Source organism: Monodelphis domestica, chromosome 7 (assembly GCF_027887165.1).
Source record: "Monodelphis domestica isolate mMonDom1 chromosome 7, mMonDom1.pri, whole genome shotgun sequence".
In the NCBI taxonomy this organism is placed as follows: domain Eukaryota; kingdom Metazoa; phylum Chordata; class Mammalia; order Didelphimorphia; family Didelphidae; genus Monodelphis; species Monodelphis domestica.
Window position 1 is genome coordinate 134,471,370 of NC_077233.1, and position 20,112 is coordinate 134,491,481.

Here is a 20,112-nt window from a genome sequence, read left to right on the forward strand (position 1 = left end):
GGTAGAATTATAGGTTTCCCTTTGATATGAATTTCCTGCCTTGGTAATTCCATTGTATTCTGGGTTAGATGATAGAAGTAAGACACTGCTCTGAGCTTGGAGTCTGAACCACACCACTGTTCCTGGTGGCTCTTGAATTTCCTTCTTTCTCAGTACATTGTCCAGGGTCTTCCTATCTAGGGAGAGCTTGTCACTCCCTTATTAAAAAGGTCCTTCTCTCAGGCCTTCCTAGATCTGTGACCTGGAACTGGAGGATGGGTAACAAACTTGCTAGTTTATATCTGTACCTGTTGCAATGCTCCCATATGGATCTAGGAGTGCCTCATTTTGGGTCTGGGACTTCTTCCCCTGTTCACAGGGTCTTCCTGGGTGATGGAGTATCCATGCATGATGTGCTCCTGGTCACACCCTGTCCTAGCATCCATAGATTTCCTGATCTATTTCCCTATGCCAAGCAGGGCTGGATAAATAACTCATGACTTTTTCTGGATTTCCTCATCAGAATCCTATGGGGGTGGGGGTGGTGCAGCCGAGTAGCTCAGTGAATTGAGATTCAGATCCAGAGAAATGGGAGGTCCTGGGCTCAAATCTGGCCTCAGACACTTCCTCTCTATGTGACCCCAGGCAAGTCATTTAACCCCCATTGCTTAGCCCTTACCACTCTTTTGACTTAGAACCAATACACAGTATTGATTCTAAGATGGAAGGTAAGGGTTTAAAAAAATAGAATCCTATTTGGTGCATTTTCTATATCTGTTTAGAAAAGTTTATGGAATGGAGCTCATTCCATTCATTCCTACCATTCCTTCATCTTGGCTCCCCTCAGACTACTTCATACCACTTCAATTTTGAAGTCAAAGAAACTTATCCTGCTCCTCCACTTCTACTTACAAAGATACTGCTGTCCTAATTATTCTCCCCAGTACTAGATAAACCTTTTATTCTCCCAAGATATCCATTTAAGAGGATTAGCCCTATAATCATCTTCCTCACTGTCATTTCCCATTCCATCTCCTGCCATTACTTAGTAACTTCTCCATTTTCATAATCCCTTGTATCCAGATGTATTATCCTGTTCCAATCCTAGTAGCAATTGTCTATTGGCCCTTCAGCCATTCTCCAAAGAGGAAGGAAGCAAGCAAGAAGGAAGGAAGGAAATGAAAGAGAGAGGGAGGGAGAAAAGGAAGAGAGGGAACAAGGGAAAAAGCAAACATTTATTAAGTGCTTACTATATTCCAGGCATGGTACTAAATGCTTTACAAAATATTGTCTCATTTGATCTTCACAAAAGCTCTGGGAAGTAGGTGCTATTATCAACAGCTGGATTTGAACTAAGCTTCTCTTCTTGTATAGCACAATGTCTGTTCCAAACCTCTCCTTCCATCCTTAGGTCACTTATGTCACTCCCTCCATCTCAGCACAGAACTTTGCTTAACATTTTACTGAGAAAATTGAGGCCTTATATCAGGATATTTCTGTTCTCCTCCTTTCCATTCCTCACTTTACTTCGCAGTCCACATACTCTCCTTTGCTCAAGGCTTGGTAGAAAGGGTCCATTTTTCTTTGTTGTTGTTCAGTTGTACCCTGCTCTTTGTGATTGTATTTGGGGTTTTTCTTTGCAAAGATACTAGATTGGTTTGCCATTTCCTTCTTCAGCTTATTTTTCATATGAAGAAACTAAGGGAAACAGAGTTAAGTGACTTGCCTAGGGTCACACAGCTAGTGTCTTTAACTCGGGAAGATGCATCTTCCTGACTTCAGGCTCTATCCACTGGCACTTAGCTGCCCTACCTCTTTTCTCCTTACCAAGGTCAATTTCCCTTCCCTTTGCCCTGAATCCTATCTCCTCCTAGAGATTTTTCCTTCAATCACACCTTTTCCCCCTGTAGCTTTTCTTTATATATTGGCTCTGTTCCTTTTGCCTACAAATGTGCTTAGCTCTTCCTCATATTTAAAAAAAAAATCTCTTCTCAAGTGTCTCAGATTTATCTCAAGTGTCATCTTCTACATGAAACCTTTTCTGAACTCACCAAAATGCCAGTGCATACTCACCACAAAATTATCTTTTATGTTCAATGTTTTTCTCTAGGCAGAAGTTAATTACTTGAGCTCAGAGTCTGTTTCATTGTGTCTTTGTATCTGTAGTACCTACCACACTACCTGACAATCGTAGGTGCTTAATAAATGTTTATTAATTGGTCTTCTTAAGCCATCATTTTTATATTTTTTCTTCCCTTTTCCTGACTGACTCCCAGAAAAAGGTGTCAATACTTTATGCCTCCACTGTCACACCTCACATTTAATTCTCATTCCCTTGCATTCATGCTTCTCACCCCACTCCTCAATTGAAATGGTTTCCCAAGATTAGCAATAATTTCCTAATTGCTAAATCTAATGATCTTTTCTCAGGTCTTATCTTGTTTGATCCTCTAAAACCTCTTTGGCTTTAAGCACTAATGGCCACTCACTTCTGGATATTCTCCCCTCCCTTTTTGTGACACCATAATTTTTTTTTGGTTCTCTTACCTGTCTAACCATTCCTTCTAAGTTTCCTTCACTGGATGGGTATATTCCAGATCTCCATCCTTGGTCTACTTCTCTCTTTCTGTGTTCTATAGTCTTTATGTTTCATACTGTGCATCATGTCATCTCTTCCTTGGAGGATGTTCCCTCAGCTTTCTATTGAGAAATTTCTATCAAAGCTGTAATTTGACATATTGATTTTCTGCACATATATAATATGCTCATTTTCTTCCCTAGGAGACCTTTTTACCATATCATATCATATCATATCTATATATATATATATATATACATACACACACACACACACACACACACACACACATATATTTATGGCAGAGATCAAATGAGTTCAAAGCACTCTTGCTTCTTCATTGCCCCATACCTTGTGTTTCTTACCCACTGGGCCATTGGGTCATTAAGGATGGAAGGACTTCAATGCCAACAGTAAAAGAAGCTATTCTTTCATTCAACAGTTACTTAAAGCTACACTTAAGAATCTTAGCATTATACTTACAAGCAAACTCCAGTTCATTAGTGGTTGACTACTCTTTACTTGGTGAATAGGAACTGAGTTGACCATGATAAAGTAACTCAGATCCTCAGAATTCCTTTGTCGAAAGCAGTGGTTCTCCCCAGTTCCTTATTTGTCAGCTACTTGCATAAAATTCTTCCCTACCAGCCCATCAAGTAGCTGAACCTATATAGATAGCTGACTCAAGTTCCATTTTGCCCCTTCCAGAAATGTTATCTGATTGGACTAGCCCATCTTGTTGAACTTCCTTAGCCTGAACAATCCCACAGGTGACCTTTAATAGTTGTCTCAGTTCAGTATAGTTTATGTTAAACCCTCTGCTCACAGATTCTTAATTCTGACAGTTCTAAATACCACATTTTGTGAAGGACATTGGTAAACTGGAAAATATCCAGATGAGGATGATGATCAGTATTGTGAGATAACTTGGCACATTCCATGTGAAAAATGAGAACGAAACTGGCAGTGTTTATCCTGGAGGAGAGAAGAATGGTAGAAAGAAGAGAATAAGAGAAGGAAGAATGAGAAGACTATGATAGCAATCTTAAAGTATATGAAAGACCATAATAAGGAAAGAGGGATTAGACTTGTTCAGCTTGGGCTTAGTGAAAAATAGAAGAAATTGAGATGCATATTTCTGTTTACTCTAAGAAAGCACGTCTTAATAAAGCTGCCTGAAAGTGGAATGGGCTATATTATGAATTAGTAAGTTCTCTATCACTGTGAGTCTAAAAATAGACATTTATTAATTGCCTATTTAATGTGCCAGACAATCTGTTAGGCACTGTAGATATAAAGACAAAAATGAAATAAACCCTGCTTTCAACATATATAAACCTGGATAGAATATAAGGTCCTTGAGAGTAGGTTATATGTGTGTGTGTGCACATACACACATACACACACATACTCACAATAAAAGAAAAAAAAACAAAAAAATACAAAATAGTTCAATTACAAGGGAGTTGGGATCAGGAAAAGACTTTTTATGGAAGGCCAATAGGAAGGATACAGAGTGGATTCTTATTCAGGTATAAGTTGAACTAGATGACCTCTGAAGGGGTTTCCAACAGGATCCTTTAATCTTTCAAGAGATTCTCAAAAGGTTGATCAATCAAATTTAATCCTTTTATTGGTACAAAGGAATAGAAGACATTTTTCTGCACTGGTGTATTTGCTAATGGAGATGCACACCCTAAGGTTTACACTCTTAGAAATTTTTTTATCATTAATCATGCTTATCAAATTATAATATAAGGTCAGGGTATTTATTATGTAGCTTTATTGTTAAAGAAGGAACTCTGTTAGTTGAAAACATGTCATACTCAATTTCATTAACTTCATCATCAGTTGGAAATAGTGTGTCCCATCTCTTTGGGAGACAGAGGTTCCACTGGATCAGTGCATTAAGACCATCCACGATGACAACAATCTCTAGCCTTTTAGCAAGGACAGGTGCTACTTTGCCGAAATGTTTCATTACTATCTGTAGTGCTGGTGGCAGTCACCAAATTCTGTTCACTCTTTTTTCAAAGAATAAGAATCTTTTTTGCCTTATGGATTGGGATGATGACAGATACAACTGTAAGTTTTACCAGCCTTTCAAAATTGAAAGATACTCTAGAAGTCATTTAACCTAACTCATACCACAAAAAGAATTCTGCCACAGCAGCTCCAGCAAATGGTTATCAAGCCTTTTCCTTGAAAACACTAAATGAAGGGGAATGCACCATCTCCCAAGGCATCTCATTACCCCTCTGGACACAGCATCAATTGTTAAGACTCAAATTTGCCTCTTTTTAACTTCTCACTGCTCTTGATTCTGCCCATTAGGACCAAACGAAGAAATTCCAATATCTTCTTCCTTAGAGATAGCTTTCATAGCCCCACTTAGTTTTCTCTTCTGTAAAGTCATTGTCCCCGGTTTCTTCAGCTGACCTGAAATTTTTATGGACCTTCACTATCCTAGTAATCTTTCTATGACCACTGTTCATCTTATCAAAGTCATTCTTGAAATGTGGTGCTAAGTACTGAACATAGTTCTCTGGTTATCATCTGATCAGGGCAAAGTTTAAAGAGACTAGGGCCTTCCTTGTCCTAGGCACAAAATGTTTCACCTTGTATAATGTAATATGACTGCTGTATTGCACTATTGATTCTGATTGAGATGGCCATCCAATAAAACCCTCAATCTTTAAAATATTTAACCATGCCTCCCACAACATCCCCCCCCCAACCCGGAAGCTGATTTTTTTTCCCCCATATAGTTGTAAATCTTTATTTACAGTTAGGCTGTTAAATTTCTTCTTAGCTCTGGTTTAGTGTACTGATATGCCAAGATTTTTCTTTCATATCCATTGTGTTAATTAAATCTCACAGCTTGGTTGTTCACAAATTTGGTAAAGGTATCATTGGATCACAGAGTTAGGACCCTTTGACACTGCAGTAGAGACTTCCTGCTCAAAGGTGACATTCAACAACCAATTAAATTCTTTGAGTCAGGTCCTTCAATCAGTTCTATCTCCACTCTGTTGCATTGTCACCTTGCCCAGTGGTGTGAAACTCAAATTGAAATGGAGCCACAAAACTGTACATAAAAAGACCTGTGGCTGCATATTAGCTTAGAAAATCACATGTTAACATCATTTATGTTCTTCTGCATTTTTATTTCATTTAAGTATTTCCTAATTACATTAAAAATTTTAACCGTATCTTCTTAGAATTGATATTAAGTATTTATTCTTAGACAGGAGAATGGTAAAGGCTAGCAGTTGGGGTTAAGTGACTTGCCTTATAGCTAGTAAGTGTCTTGGGTCACATTTGAATCCAGGTCCTCTGGACACTAGGCTTGTTGCACTATCTACTACAATCCAGCTGCCCTGCCTCCCCATTTCATTTTAATCTGGTTTAATTAACATAGGTAAGATGCCTCTTACCTAAACCATATTAACTTTTCCACAAGAATAACATGAAGGATATTGTCAAATGTTGTGCTAAAATCTAAATTAATTATGTCTACAACCTTCCCTTGATCTATCAGTCTAAGGAAATGAGGTGAGCCCAGTCTGACCAAGTTTTTCTTTTGGAATTTTTAAAGAAAAATTATTTTCAATGAGATCTTTGGTTTTTCATCACCTTCATTTTCAAATCCAATGTCCGAATACTTTCCCCCATACACACATAAATCCCCAACAAACTATTCCTTATAACAAAGATTTAAATTAAAAGGAAAAGAGCTGACGATATATGGAGTATTTTATACTCATAGTCCCATATAACAATAAAATTAACAATAACAATGAACATTTATATAGTTCTTATTATAGGCGAAGCACTGTGCTAAATACTTTACAAATTATTATCTCATCTGATTCTCTCAACAACCTTGAGAGGTAGGTGCTATTATTATCTCCATTTTATAGATGAGTAAACTGAGGCAGAGTGACTCAACTTAAATCTCATAAAGCTAGTAAGTTTCTGAGAACAAATTTGAACTCAGATCTTCCTGATTCCAGGTGCAGTGCTTTGTCCACTGCTCCACCTAGCTGTTTCTCTTCAAAGAGAGAAGGGATGTATAGTTTTTCAACTTTTCTACATGGTCAAATTTAGTCATAATTTCACAACAATTTCATAGTATTTCAGTGTTTTTGTTCCTCCTATTTACAATGCCGTAGAATGACTTATTCCTAATTAATCTATGCCTTAATACTGCTCTCTCAGAGTTATGTAAATCTAACAGACAAAAAATGAATGGGACAAATTGTTGGATATATTTGACTGTCCAATGACAACTTCTGAATGGTAATATTTAAATAATATATATCTCATCATCCCATTGTATTTTCATAAAAATTAGCCATATGTTAAGACACAAATAAATCATAACTAAATACAAAAAGATAAATATCAGAAACCTATCCATTTTATACCATAAAATATTAAATAATACTACTAAAAAAAGGAAATATGGATAGAAAATATAGGCCTAAATGGAAGTCAAGCAACGACATCCTGAATAATAATTGAATAAAAGAACAAATCATAGAACTAAAAAATAATTATATTTAATAAAGTAGTAAGGAAAGAAGCATTTATTAAATGTTTTCTATGTTCTAGGCATTATGCTAAGAGTTTCATAAATATTAAATCATTTGATTATCAGAACAACGCTATGAGGTAGGTATTACTATTATCGCCATTTTATAGTTTGAAGAAATTGAGGCAGATAGAGGCTGTTTCCCAGGGTTAAACAAATAGGAAGTGTTTTGAGGCAGAATTTGAGGTCATTCTGACTCCAAATGTAGCACTTTATCAACTTCTTCTAGCTGCCTCTGATAACAATGAAACATTGTATAAAATCTTAAGGGATACAACTAAAGCAATACTCAGAGATAAAATTGTTTATTGTAAACTTACTTTATACAACAGAAAATGATTGTAGCTGTGAATTTAGTAAGTAAATTAAAAGAATAGAGAGGGTGGAAATCTATTGTAGAATGGCTTATTATTAGACATTTGTAATAATTTCTTATATATTTTGGCTATCTGACTTTTGTCAGTGATATTTGATGGAAATATTTCCCCCCACTCTGCTGTTTTTTTTCCCCTAATTCTATCTTTGTTGGTCTTCTTTTGCAAACATTTTTAAAAATGTTTTGTAAATCAACATTGTTATCTAGAATGGTGGGTTTAAATTGACAGTTTTCTCTCCCTCCTTTTACTTTCAATCACCCTTGATTATGTTGCAACCCTTGTACTCACTCTCTAAACTCCAGGGTGGTGAATGACAATTTCTTCCCTCAGATTTTTAGCTGGTTTTTCTTTTTTAGCCCTCTTGTTCATGGTCCCCTACCCCATTCTTTTTGTTCCTCATTGATTATCAATTATCCATCCAGACTTAATTAACATTGACAAAGGAATACTAAGATGATGTAAGAACACTTGGTGTAAAATAGACCTTCCAAAAGTCTGGGATGCACTTTCTCTCTTACACACACACACACACACACACACATGTACACACATATAAATATAATGTTTATATATATATTTGTAAGGAAGTAAATATATGTATATGTGTATATATTTGTATATATGGGAGGGGAGAGGAGAGAGAGAGAGAGAGAGAGAGAGAGAGAGAGAGAGAGAGAGAGAGAGAGAGAGAGAGAGAGAGAGAGAGAGAGACAGAGAGAATCTTGTTTGACTTGGAACTGGCCTGCTAGAATATACTTAGACCTGAAAATGTGTACAATTTCCTTCTTTCATACATTTACTTTGTGGCATCATCCAATGATCAAAATATTTTGTTTCAACCAAAATGAATACGGACAGTTGTTGGCATTTAGTTTACACTCTTGGTTGATAGATTTAATTCAATAGAAACTTATAGGACCTGTTCACACATAATTTGGCTCACACTTAATCTTTGATTCAAACAAGAAACCTAATTCTTCTTTATTTACATTAGTTTTACTTGGGGTGAGTGGTGTATGGGTGCATATTGAACATCCTCCCTACAATAAAATTTGCAAGCCACCAGGCAAATACCCTTACTAGCCTGGCCTTTCTTAGGTATACAGAAGCCTGTCATTCTGATATTTTAAATTATGGTCCAGAAATCCATATCCCATTCTTAGGTATTCTCTCTTTACCCAAGTGTCCCCTTCCCCAATCATCTTTTCTCTTCTGAATTCCCTGCCTTCCATTTATAGCAATGATGTAAACAACTGAGTTCCTTTGGCCTCTGCTATCTTGACTAAGACTTATTGTATTCTCAGGGACCTTTCTGTCATGTTGTTTTGTTTTTTTTTCTGATTTTTTTGTTATTGATATTTATTTCAGGTTTACACCATACCTCTCTGTTACTTTTGTCAACTAGCTGAAATAAAATCCTTCCTCTAAAGCGAGGTAGGTTGTTGGGAAGGGCCTAGATGGATGGGAGATGAGAAACACCCACATAGGGACTTCCCCAGGGCCAAAACACAAAACCCTTGGGCTTTTGAAACCAAGTTTATTTTGATAATTGGAGCAAAGGTATTGAGATCCATCCAGCAGTCTCTCTGAGGGTCCAAGGTTTCTCCATCTAGGTGTGACGATCTGGTCAAGTAATGGAGATGACAGACACTGTGTGCTCAGGCCCATGTGCATAGACATCACACAGTGTTCTGCCATAGCACAGAGGTTTGTTTATTATATAGGGTTTTAAATACATACTTCTTTGGCACACAATCAGTTTTCTACATATATGTTCCCATGGAACTTAACAAGACGTGTAGCCTAAGGAGATAGTCAACGAAACATTTTTGCTATAGATGAATGACATAAACATGATCATCTAGAAGTTAGTTCTCCCTGACCTAGGAGAATCATTGTTACTTTTGGTCAGCTTTCACAATCAATCACAATTACGTAGGAGATGGGTAACAAAACATTTCATAACTAGGTACAAGGTTAGAGGGCAATTTAATGACAGACTAGATTTGGGGTTTTCCTCAATTTACAAGTTCTATTTTTCTTGTGTTACTTTAAAGCATCTGGCAGTGTTGCCTGGTTTCTGTCCATAAACAAAATTCAGTAGTGTGTGTCTTGAAGGTGATTGATGTTCTTGGCTTGACTGGCTTGTAATGGGAGTGAATGTGGTTCTGTGGAGAAGGAAAGGAAGGGGGCAATGGGTAGTGATCTTTGGGCTTAAATTCTGTAAATGCAATCTTTTGGGGTAATAACCTTGGGGAATTAAAGTAGGATATATATGTATTGATCCTATAAGTATTTGCTCTCATATTATTTCTCCTGTTTTGGAGAGAGAATAATAATCATAACAAGTCCACTAGTTAGCAAAGTTGGAGAGGGAGAAGTCACGAAAGGGGGTTAGCAGGGGGATTTTGTTCTCGGGGGACTGCCTTGCAGTTCTGGCTTCCCAGACTATGACCATGTCAACCAGTGGGGGTCTGTTGGCTCCCCACAAAAAGGGAAAGGGTAGGATGGGTCCTAAAACTACAGATCTAGACTCAACCGACCTTCTATGTACCCCATGAGAGGCACTCTTTGTTGCTTCCCTGCCTATCTACTCCTTGCTCTTATTTAAAAATCCAAATGCTATCTGACTCTCTGCTAATCTAACTACCCAGAGTGTCTTTAAAAAGGCTAAGGAGACAGGACTCACTAGTAGCCTGAATCCCCTCTCAAGCTTGGGGTTGGCTTCCTAGGTAACCCAGAGTCCCAGGTGACAAACCCTTTTAATTAACTTAGCCAAGTGGATCTCTGACCAGTAGCTCTCAGACAGGTGAATCTCTGTACTCCAGGGAAAAAGCAGTCTACTCCAAGGCAAATTCTCCAACCCCCAAATCCCTAACCATTCCACAAGATTAGTTCTGCCCAGGGGAATGCCAGAGCAAAGATTCTCCTTCCAGCTTAGTGGAAAGCCAGAATCAGGAGTAACAGTTAAAAGCAGTCAAATACCAAGATCCTCCTCTCCTTCCAGAATCTTTCCCCCCAGGGCTTGTATCCAATTTCTCCTCCTTTCCTCTTAAAGACAATCCATACTTTTCCCTTACTATTCCTACATAGCTGCCTCTGTACTCCTGAACACAGAGAGTCATCAAGAACTTCTACTATGTCTTTTTCCTCTAACCCTTATTGGATGATTGTTCATCTTATAGGTTCTTTGACAATATTTCATCATTCCTTGGAAGATAAGCAGTTGTTTCTTCCTCTCAGCATCCAGCATTTTCCTATCTGGAAGAACCTTTCATTTTTTTTTAGCTTCATATGTATAGTGTGCTTTATTCTTTTCATCCTTTATGTAACACTTTTTCTACTCTCCAACCCTCTGACGAAGACCAAATTTCCTTTCAGCTACTTAAGCTGTTTTTTTACTATTTTTCCTCATAGTAATGCTCCATAGTATAATAATGACAGTAATGCTCCATAGTATAATAATGAGTATAAATTATCATGATTCTGAGTCATCAAGAAAAGGTTATTCTCTATTTTAGAAGGCAGAGAAGAATATATTTCAAGAATTCCATTAAAATGGTTTAAAATTTTTTAATTAAACATTGGTACTTATGGAGGGGAACACTTTAGGAACCTGGAATATTCACTTCTGTGAAACAGCTTATTTCCCTAAGATGCTAGGTAAATGAGGCATTGCTGTACTTGGGAATCAAATCACCTATATTTGGAGTAGAAGGACCTTTTAGTTCATTGAATTTTTTCCACTGAGAATTTTTTAGTCAAACATAAGCCATGCTGCCAGCAAAGGTTAGATGACTGGCAGTTATATGCTCTAGAGAAATGCTGCTTTCTCTACTGCTTTTAAGAATAGATCTTGCCTTGGTACTCACTTAACTCTATTTAGGAATCCTAAAATTCTGCCTAGAAATGAATATATAAGGGGCAAGTAGGCAGTTCATTGGATTGAGAGCCAGGGTTAGAGACAGAGATCCTGGGTTCAAATGTGACCTCGGATAGCTTCCAAATATGTGACACTGGGCAAATCACTTACCCCCATTGCCTAGTCCTTACTGCTCTTCTGCCTTGGAACTTGGAAAAAGTATTGAATCTAAGATGGAAGGTAAGGGTTATAAAAAAAGAAATAGATATATGAATTTTGTTAAATGTTTTTAAATATGTTAACAAAATTTTCCTCTGAAACAAAGATCCTCTTTTCTTCCAATAACTCCACCTTATAAACACCAATCTTTGATGTTTTTTAGTGTTACAAGTCTTGGAATACTTTAGTCTCTAAAGAACTGAAGTTGATAAACACCCAAATCAAAATGGAAAGGGACATTGTGGGTATGAATAACCCATAAGACATTTTAACTGAGAAAATATACAGAAGAAGTGATATAAAAGATGTCATAAAAATGTATTACTTGAATAAAAGATGCTTCTACCCCATAGTGAGAGAAAGAGACAGCTAATAGATAAGCCTGCATGTTCAACTGGTATATATATAATATCAAGAGAATTATATAAACAATATCAATGAGAATGGCTCCCAGCTTATGAGAGGAAATAGTTGAGAATCACATAGGATGAACAGGTGTAAATGGATTACAACTTGCATCATTGGAAAAAATGTTCACATTGATAAAAATCATTTGGATGCTGACTAGAGTGCTCGGCAAAAACTTCTTAGAAGAGATGGGAATTAAGTTGAGGTTTGAATGATGGTCCAGATTTGAATTACATGAAAACATAGAGAAAAGACTTGCCAGGTTGGGGAAATGGTATATACAAAAGCCAAAAGGAGGAAATCATGTTTTGTGAAAAGAATTTGTGAAGAGGTTATTCTTTTTGAAGTTAAGGATCCATTAAAATATTTGGAATAGGATTTACAGAAGTATAGGGTTAATGTTGGGCTTATAGAGAACAATAACATTGAATAATGGGGTAGAGCCAGATTATACAGACTTTGACTTGCTGTGATAGGTAATAGGAGGTTACTTAATTTAGTAAATATTTATTAAATTCCTTCTTTTATACAAATCATTGCACTAGAGATACAAGCAAAAATGACACTGACTTATCTCTCAGAGAATTAACAACATATTGGGAAGGATAGATATACAAATGCAATCCATCAAGTGCTTTAACCCCAACTATGCTATGTATAAAGACTGTGCCAAGTACCAGATACACAAAGATTAAAAAAAAAAAAACTGTAACTTGCCCTCAGAAATCTTATAGTCTACTTATATAAGACATAGGCAAATGTGATCTTAAGTACATACATGGTTATTTTGTGAACTTTAAAAACTACTTCACCCTACTTAGACCATACTTTAGGGGAAGATAAGGTTGTAATCTCCTGATTGGACAATGAAGGTCCTTAGTTATCACCTTACAGTGAAGCTAGAACTTTAAGCTAAGTCTATTTTTAGATCTAATACAAAAAAGTGTTAAGTAACTTTAAAGGTTAAATTAATCACAAAAAGGTCAAGTAACTCACAAAAGATGAACTGAACAAGTGTTAAGTAACTCTAAAGATATAATCAAATCAAAGAAAGTGAGAACTAAAAGTATGGGCAGTCCTGGAGGAAAACCCTTTAATGTGATTGGTAGATGTGAAAATTTAGAGGAGGAGACACAAGGATGAAAGGTATATATATTTGAGATTTTTCATCCCTCAAGGACTCTCTCTTTCCCTGATTGGCGGTGGAGAGTTAGCTGAGAGCTGTGTGCTGAGCCTTTGCGGCATCTTAGCATGGCTACAACCTATTGTCCGGTTCGGTGGTGAGTTTCTGGCTGAATTTTCCTCCTTTACTTTCCATCTTTTTCCTCTCAGAAGCCTCTAATCTTCTTTGAGACCTAGAGGCAGGGAGTTTAAAACTCCCTCTGGCATAGGCCAGGTAGGAGAAATCCTATATATCCTCTTTCCTCCTTCTCTTTAAATTCCTTCCCTCTATATTAATTAAATTACCATAAATTTCCAGACTGACTTGGGAATTTTATTTGGTGACCATTTAAATCTAGATTTAAAGTCACAACCCTAAAATTATCTGACACTTTGTGGAAGGAGGGAGCACCACCAACTATGAGGATCCCCAGGATTATATAGGAAATAATATATAAGTTGAACCTTGAAGGAAGTCAGGGATTCCAAGAGAAATTAAGGAGGAAATGTTCTCCAGGGATAGGGAATAATCCATGCAGAGGAGTGCAAGCAAGAGATGGAATCCTGAGTGTGAAAAAGAAGTATCATTGGGATACTGAGTGTATGATTGGGAATAATGTAAAGAAAGCCTTTTTCATAAGTTTGCAATCAGATGGAGGCTGGAACAATGAGGAGAGGGGAGCTATGAATCGTGAGATGATGTTTGTTCTCTATCCTGAGGCATTGTTAGGGAATAAGTGTTTCTGGAACAGAAGAGACATGTATTTCGCCATATCCAAAAGGAAAAAAATAGATTCTCAAATGAATACAAAGGAAAAGTCCAAGCAAAGTACATGGTCACTTACAAATGGCAGGGAATTCTTTATGGAGGAGACTGCATCTCATTTTGGTCTTAAAAGAAGAAATATATGTCATCAGATGTATATAGATGAGGGGAGGAGCCCATTCTAAACATGAGCTATGGCATGAGCAAAATCATAAGTAAAGCAGGCGAAGCACAGAGATCAGAGAGCAGTTTAATTTGGTTTGAACACAGAGTGTATTCCAACCACTATAAATAACAATAGATATAACCTGTTGGAAACATTTTTTTATTAATAAGCCCCTCCCCCATCCTCATTCCCCACTCAGTGGGGGAAAGAAGGAAGAAAGATCTTTTGCATCATCAAACAAAACAAAATCTCTCAGTGACCATAGCGAAAAATGTCTCATTCTGTTTATTTTAGTCCATCCCTTCTCTGTCAGGAGGTGAGTAGCATTTTTCGTCATGGGTACTCTTGGAAGATTTATCTGGCACTGTTCAACAAGATTGATTGAAAAGGAAAAAGACAGGAATCAAGGAGCCCAATTACAATAGACTACTGTAGTCATTCAGGCATGAGATGGTAGGAGCCTAGATGATGGTAGTAGGAATTCAAGAGAAGGGAAAAATCTGAGAGACATTTCCAAAGATGTTAAAAAAAATTATAGGATTTAATGGCCTTGGATCTAAGGGATAAAGAAGAGGAAAGAGGTGAAGATGATTCTGAGGTTTCCAAAGACTATGCAAATAGTAGTAATGTTGACAAAAATCAATAAATATAAGGTAGGGGAGCCATTTAGGGGAAAGATAACAAATTCAATTTCGGGCTTGTTATGTTTTAGGTGAAGGTAGAGTTTCCAGTAGACAACTGGTGATAGAGATTTAGAAATCTTTTGTATAGAAATGATAATTGAAACCATGAGGATGGAATGGATCCATATAGGCACAATTAGAAAATAACAGTTTTAAGTATGGTTAGAAGGAGTGATAGCTTTAAAAGACTGCTTGCCCCTTGATCCAGCCATACCACTGCTGGGTTTATACCCTAAAGAGATAAGGAAAAAGACTTGTTCAGAAATATTTATAGCCCTGCTCTTTGTGGTGGCAAAAAATTGGAAAATGAGGGGATGCCCTTCGATTGGGAATAGCTGAGCAAATTGTGGTATCTATTGGTGATGGAATACTATTGTGCTAAAAGGAATAATGAACTGGAGGAATTCCTTGTGAACTGGAACGGCCTCCAGGAACTGGTGCAGAGTGAAAGGAGCAGAACCAGGAGAACATTATACATAGAGAAGGATACACCGTGGCACAATCAAATGTAATGTACTCCTCTACTAGCAGCAATGATCCAGGACAATTCTGAGGGACTTGTGAGAAAGAACTCCATCTATATTCAGAGAAAGAACTGTGAGAGTAAAAAAAATAGAAGAAAAACAATTGCTTGATCACATTGTTCATTGGGGATATGATTAAGGACTCTAAATGATCATCCTAGTGCAAATATTAATAATATGAAAATAGGTCTTGATCAATGACACATGTAAAACCCAGTGGAATTGCTCGTTGGCTACAGGAAAGGGGTGGGAGGAAGGGAGGGAAAGAACATGAATCATATAATGATAGAAAAATACTATGAATTAAATAAATAAACTTTTAAAAAATAGAAGAAACAATTGAAAAAAAAAAGGAGCGGTAGCTAGGTGGCTCAGTGGATAGAAAACCAGGCCTAGAGATGGGAGATTCTGATTTCAAATCTGGCTTCAGATACCTCTTAGGTGTTTGACCCTGGGAAGTCACTTAACCCCAATTGCCTGGCCCATACCACTCTTCTATCTTGGAATCAGTACCTAATATTGATTCTAAGAAAGAAGGTTAAGATAAAAAAAAATGAAAAAGACCGATTAAAAGACTGCTTAGGGGTAGTTAGGTGGTGAATGCAATGGATAGAGTGCTGGGATTGGAGTAAACTTCCAGCTGTCAAACTCCCTAGTGTTGCTGGAAATAGATTAATGCCAAAAAAAGATAAATGCCAAGTTTTTAACACAATAAGTTAAAATGTAACACAGATAATGTTAATTTTTTTTTTATTTTCTAAGTTAGTTTTTGGCCAGCAGGGATCCCTTTCTTTTTGAGTTTCATTTAAGTGCTTGGGGCAACAAAAAGTTAAGTTAAGGTTACACAGCCAATATGTTTTAGGTATAGGACTTGAATTCAAGTCCTCTTTGCTTCAAGGCTAGCTTTCTATCCATTATGCTACATAGAGTCTCTAGTAAGAGAATGATTGATAATATTTTCTTTTTCTTTTCCTCTGGCCAGTATTCCTCATAGTAATCATAATTTTCACATAAATTCTATCTTTGTTGTAGATATTTTGTTTTGATATTTCGTTTAAAGTTGTTTCCCTTAACTTGTCATAGATTGTAAAATTATCAAGCTGTTATAATCACTGTCTGTTTTCTATTCTTTTTTAAATTTGGCTCTATTTATGAGAATTGAAATAAGTACATAATTGGTGTTGAGAAAGTGATAGAAAAGGTCCAAATATCTTCAGGATACTTGATTTTAAAGATGCTTGGAATTATCCACATTGGGAGATTAAAGGATATAACCTTTTTTCAGAGATCATATAAATATGACATAGAAAGACCCATTAAAGCACCAGTATTTCTCATGAGATTTGGGTTGATATTGTTTGCTGTAGAATGTTTTCCAGCAACGTGTTCAGGGAGTTGTGCCTTCGTCAAAGGCACTCTTATTGTTTATATCAAGTGTATGACTTTTCTGTTAGTGTTGCTCTATAACAGCTTTTTCTCCCCTCATTTCAGGGTTACACAAAAGACATGGTGACGGACTTTGATGAGAAACATGATGAGTATTTAATATTGCTTCAGCAGAGAAACCGGTAAGATAGTCAATAACAGCAGGCACTATTTTAAAAAAAATGACACTTCAGAAAAAAAGCATTTACAGATTAAATTTTTTTACTCATGGACTTAGAACTCAGTTTGTACTCTTTAGGGTAGTGAGATGGCTCAGTGGATAGAGTACCAGGCCTGGAGTCAGGAAGACTTCTCTTTCTGAGTTCAAATCTGGCCTCAGACATTTAGCAATGTGACCATAGGCAAGTCACTTAATCCTGTTGCCTCAGTTTCCTCATCTACAAAATGAGCTGAAGAAGGAAATGGCAAACTGCTCTAGTATCTTTCCCAAGAAAACCCCAAAAAGGGTCACAAAGAGCCCTAACATATTTGAATTTTATCAAACTGCTTGGCCATATCTTGCTTTACTGCTGGCTTTTGTGTTCATGAAAAGAAGCATTTTGACAGAAAGTACATGTGAATGAAGTAAATAGTATAATTTGTTGGACCAGCCTTCTATGTCATATCTATGTAATTATTAAATAACAAAATTAAGATTTGTTGTTATTGTTCAGTCATGTCCAATCTTTGTGACTGCATTTGGGATTTTCTTGGCAATGATACTAGAGTGGTTTGCCATTTCCTTCTCCAATTCATTTTTGTAGGTGAGAAAACTTGGGCAAAGAGGATTAAGTTATTTGCACAGGGTCACACAGCTAGCAAATGTTTAAGATCAGATTTGAAATCAAGAAGACTCATCTTTCTGATTCTGAGTAAGATGCTCTATTCACTGAGGTGCCACTTCACCACTACCTAGCTGCCTAGCACCGGAAATAATTCTTTCATGACCTACCTTCCCTCCCCCACAACAGGACATGACTTTTCCCTCAATTGATGATTTTTGTACTCCTCTTATGCACTCACCATATTTTATTTTGTCATATTAACTTATCTACTTATTTGTAAGCTCTTTGAAGGTTTATCTCTTATTTATGTCTTTTATTCCTTCCTTCTCTTGCAACTTTTATAATATGTATACTTAGCAGAAGCTTAATAAAAATTTGTTGAGTAAGCATACAGATGTTATTTAGTCCAGCATCTCATATCCCACTGGGAGAGCATTTTTGAGTAGAAATTATCAACATTCTTTTTATACAAAAATTAATTTATTTTTACATTCATTTTAAAGGAGGTTGAGTTAATTCAAAATGCCTGGGATAAAAATCTATCTCTGGGATTATAAAAATAATAATAGATCACAATGGTATAGTATTTTATAGTTAAAACCACTTTATGTACTAACATCTGTAAAGTTTTTGAAATTTAGTTATTATAGTGAATGTGGTAGAGCACAAGAAAGTGACTGGAATGACAATAGTATTGTCTAATCTGAAAGAAGTTTTATTTCTAAAGAAGTCTTATCAAAATGGGAATAACTTAAGATAACCATGTGTGTAAGTCTTATCAAAGTGTTAGAATGTTTTTTTAAATTTCAAAATCACTGATATTGGGATAGCCCTATTCCTTGGGTTCCTCAAGACAAGTGGCCACATGATCCTCTAAGTGATTTCTAGGCAGGAAAAACTTAAGATACCCTTGTGTATCCTTAGGACATCTTCTGCAAGAGTACAGCTGTTTTATAGTCATTTTCTAACATCTTGGATCTATTTAAAACTGAAATAGAACCAACTTAGTGTTGACCAGTCTAACTTAAAGACTTTGGGAGACCAGGTTCTGGAACAGGTTCTTATTAATTAGCTCATGACCTCAGGTAAGTTTCTTAATTTCTATAGGCTAAAGTACCCTCATCTAAAAATCAAGGTGGTTGAAGAGGATACTTTCTAAGACCCCTCCCATCTATAGCACTCTGATCTAGAATATCACTAGGTGATAGAGGCCCACTGCAATAATCTAATATGACAATTTTTAGACATATTCTGGGTGACTTAATAATGTCCAGAAGAGGGCCACCATGTTTGTGAGAGAACTCCAAACAGGTTCAGAATGACTTTACCATGTCTAGGAATCATAAAATCAGAATTAAAGAGTTAGAAGAGACCTTGGGATATTTTAAGGACCTTAAAGGAGTCCCCCTATCCCATTTTCAACAAGTTGTCACTCATCTTCTGCTTGAAGTCTTCAATTGTGGGGGAACCTATAACCTCACAAGAAGCCCGTTCCGCTTTTGGACAGTGCTAATTGTCAGAAAGTTTTTCCTTAAAACTTAAATCTACCTCTTTGAACCTTTCACTCATTTCTCCTGGTTCTTCCCTATGGTACCAAAGAGAACAAGTATAATTCTTCTTCCACATTGTACCTAACATGTCTATGCCTCACTTTTCTCTTCTGTAAAGTTAAGGAATTGGACTAACTGACTTCCAAGATCCTTTCCAATTCTAAGTCTAGGAGCCAGATATGGGAAGACACATAAATATGCATGCATAGGGCATGCTTTAGAGTTCTCCCCACCATATCTAATGAGATCATATCTGTAAAGCACTTAGCCCAATGCCTGGCATGAATAAGAGCTCAATAAATGCTTCCCCTTATCCCTTCCACAAGCCCCACTTGGCTTCCCACTTTATGTTTGCACAATTTCTTTGCAGACCTACCAATAGTAAATAGCTTTTTTCCAAATCAGAGCATCTGGATTCACTCTATATGTTCTCATTAATACCCTGGCTACAATAGTCCCAGATGGAAGTATTGATGTAAGGCTAGTCCTAGTTCTGCTAAGTAGCAGAAGTATCTTCAAACCTCATGAAGCATTTCCATCTATACTTTCTTCCATCATTGTGCCTTTTTATACTTCTTTAAAAGCTCAGGTCTCCTATAGAACTTTTCATTTCTCATATAGACTTAAGCTCAGTTTTGTTCTTTTTATCCTGGGTAACGGCAATTATCTGACTTTGTTATACAACCTGACAATACATTAATATAAGACAGCATTGTGGGAACCCAGTATATATGCTATTATCTCCATGGACATTTCATCTCTGAGAGGCATTGGGGTTTAGTGGAGAGAGTGATAGACTAGGAATAAGTAGGTGCCTGAATTGGCATCCCACCTTGGGTATGATCTGTGTGGCCCTAGACAAGACACTTACACTGATCTTGTCTCCTCTTCTGTAAAAATGGAGATAATAATACTACGCTATCTATCTCCCTAGGTAATTTTGAGCATCAAATGATGACGTATAATATTATGTATAAAGAGTTTTAGAAATCTTAGGGTATTATTTATGTCCTTTTTATTATTATTATTGCA

At 36.6% G+C, this 20,112-nt stretch overlaps 1 protein-coding gene across 13 annotated transcripts in view; it reads left to right on the forward strand.

Annotated features, from left to right (window-relative positions):
• The window catches only part of KATNIP (katanin interacting protein), a 221,019-nt gene that overhangs the window by 40,451 nt on the left and 160,456 nt on the right, over nt 1-20,112 (forward strand). For 12 of the 13 annotated variants that reach the window (XM_056805495.1, XM_016424209.2, XM_056805498.1 and 9 more), the window contains one exon: nt 16,812-16,888. In XM_056805495.1, the coding sequence (XP_056661473.1) occupies nt 16,812-16,888 (77 nt within the window). Of the gene's footprint in view, nt 1-8,899; nt 8,966-16,811; nt 16,889-20,112 lie in introns of all 13 variants that reach the window. The other variant, XM_056805501.1, reaches the window with a different exon arrangement.